We start from the raw sequence: 613 nt of genomic DNA on the forward strand, positions 1-613 counted from the left end.
CGGCCGGCGGAGCGCGGGACGGAGCACGCAGCACGGAGCACGGGACGGACCTTTCTTGAGGCACGGGAAGCGGAAGAGTTTGACGAGGCCCAGGTCGTCGCCGGCGGCCAGCACGGCGCCGCCGTAGTTGGCGTCCACCGAGTTGACGTCGGTCACGTGGGAGTATTTGGGCCAGATGCCGTTGACCTCCGGGCCCAGCACGCCGGTCCACGTCATCCAGCGGGCCCCCTTGGCCTCCTCCTTGGACAGCGGCTTACCCGCTGTCGAGGAGGTCAAAGGTCTCCGTCACCGGCCGATTCTTCGCTTTGGCCCGCCGGGGCGGGACCTGGAGTCGCGCGACACGACTCCGGCCGGACCGAGCGTCCCGACGGAACGGAGGCCTCCCTCTTTGGGACCGGCGTGCGTGGCTAAAACCGGGGGGGAAAGACTCTCCCGAAAACCTCGCGAGTCTCGGCCGTTTCCGCTTTGCCAGACGGCGTTTGTGTGCCTTTTGCTCATTTGACGCGTCGGGCACGGCGCTCCCGGAAAGATTGCGCTTGCGCCATCCCAATTGAGCGGGGAAAAACTCCGCCCACTCGTCCCCGAGTGAAGTTGGCGCCACGGCGGCAAAGGG

At 67.4% G+C, this 613-nt stretch overlaps 1 protein-coding gene across 1 annotated transcript in view; it reads right to left on the bottom strand.

Annotated features, from left to right (window-relative positions):
* Positions 1–613, bottom strand: part of LOC109527603 (echinoderm microtubule-associated protein-like 6) — a gene marked incomplete at both ends in the record, with an annotated part of 40,852 nt that overhangs the window by 15,336 nt on the left and 24,903 nt on the right. The window contains one exon of the mRNA XM_019889613.1: positions 31–260. Coding sequence (XP_019745172.1) covers positions 31–260 — 230 coding nt within the window. The remainder of the gene's footprint in view (positions 1–30; positions 261–613) is intronic.

Source organism: Hippocampus comes, unplaced genomic scaffold (genome assembly GCF_001891065.2).
Source record: "Hippocampus comes isolate QL1 unplaced genomic scaffold, H_comes_QL1_v1.1 scaffold301, whole genome shotgun sequence".
NCBI classification, from domain to species: Eukaryota; Metazoa; Chordata; class Actinopteri; order Syngnathiformes; family Syngnathidae; genus Hippocampus; species Hippocampus comes.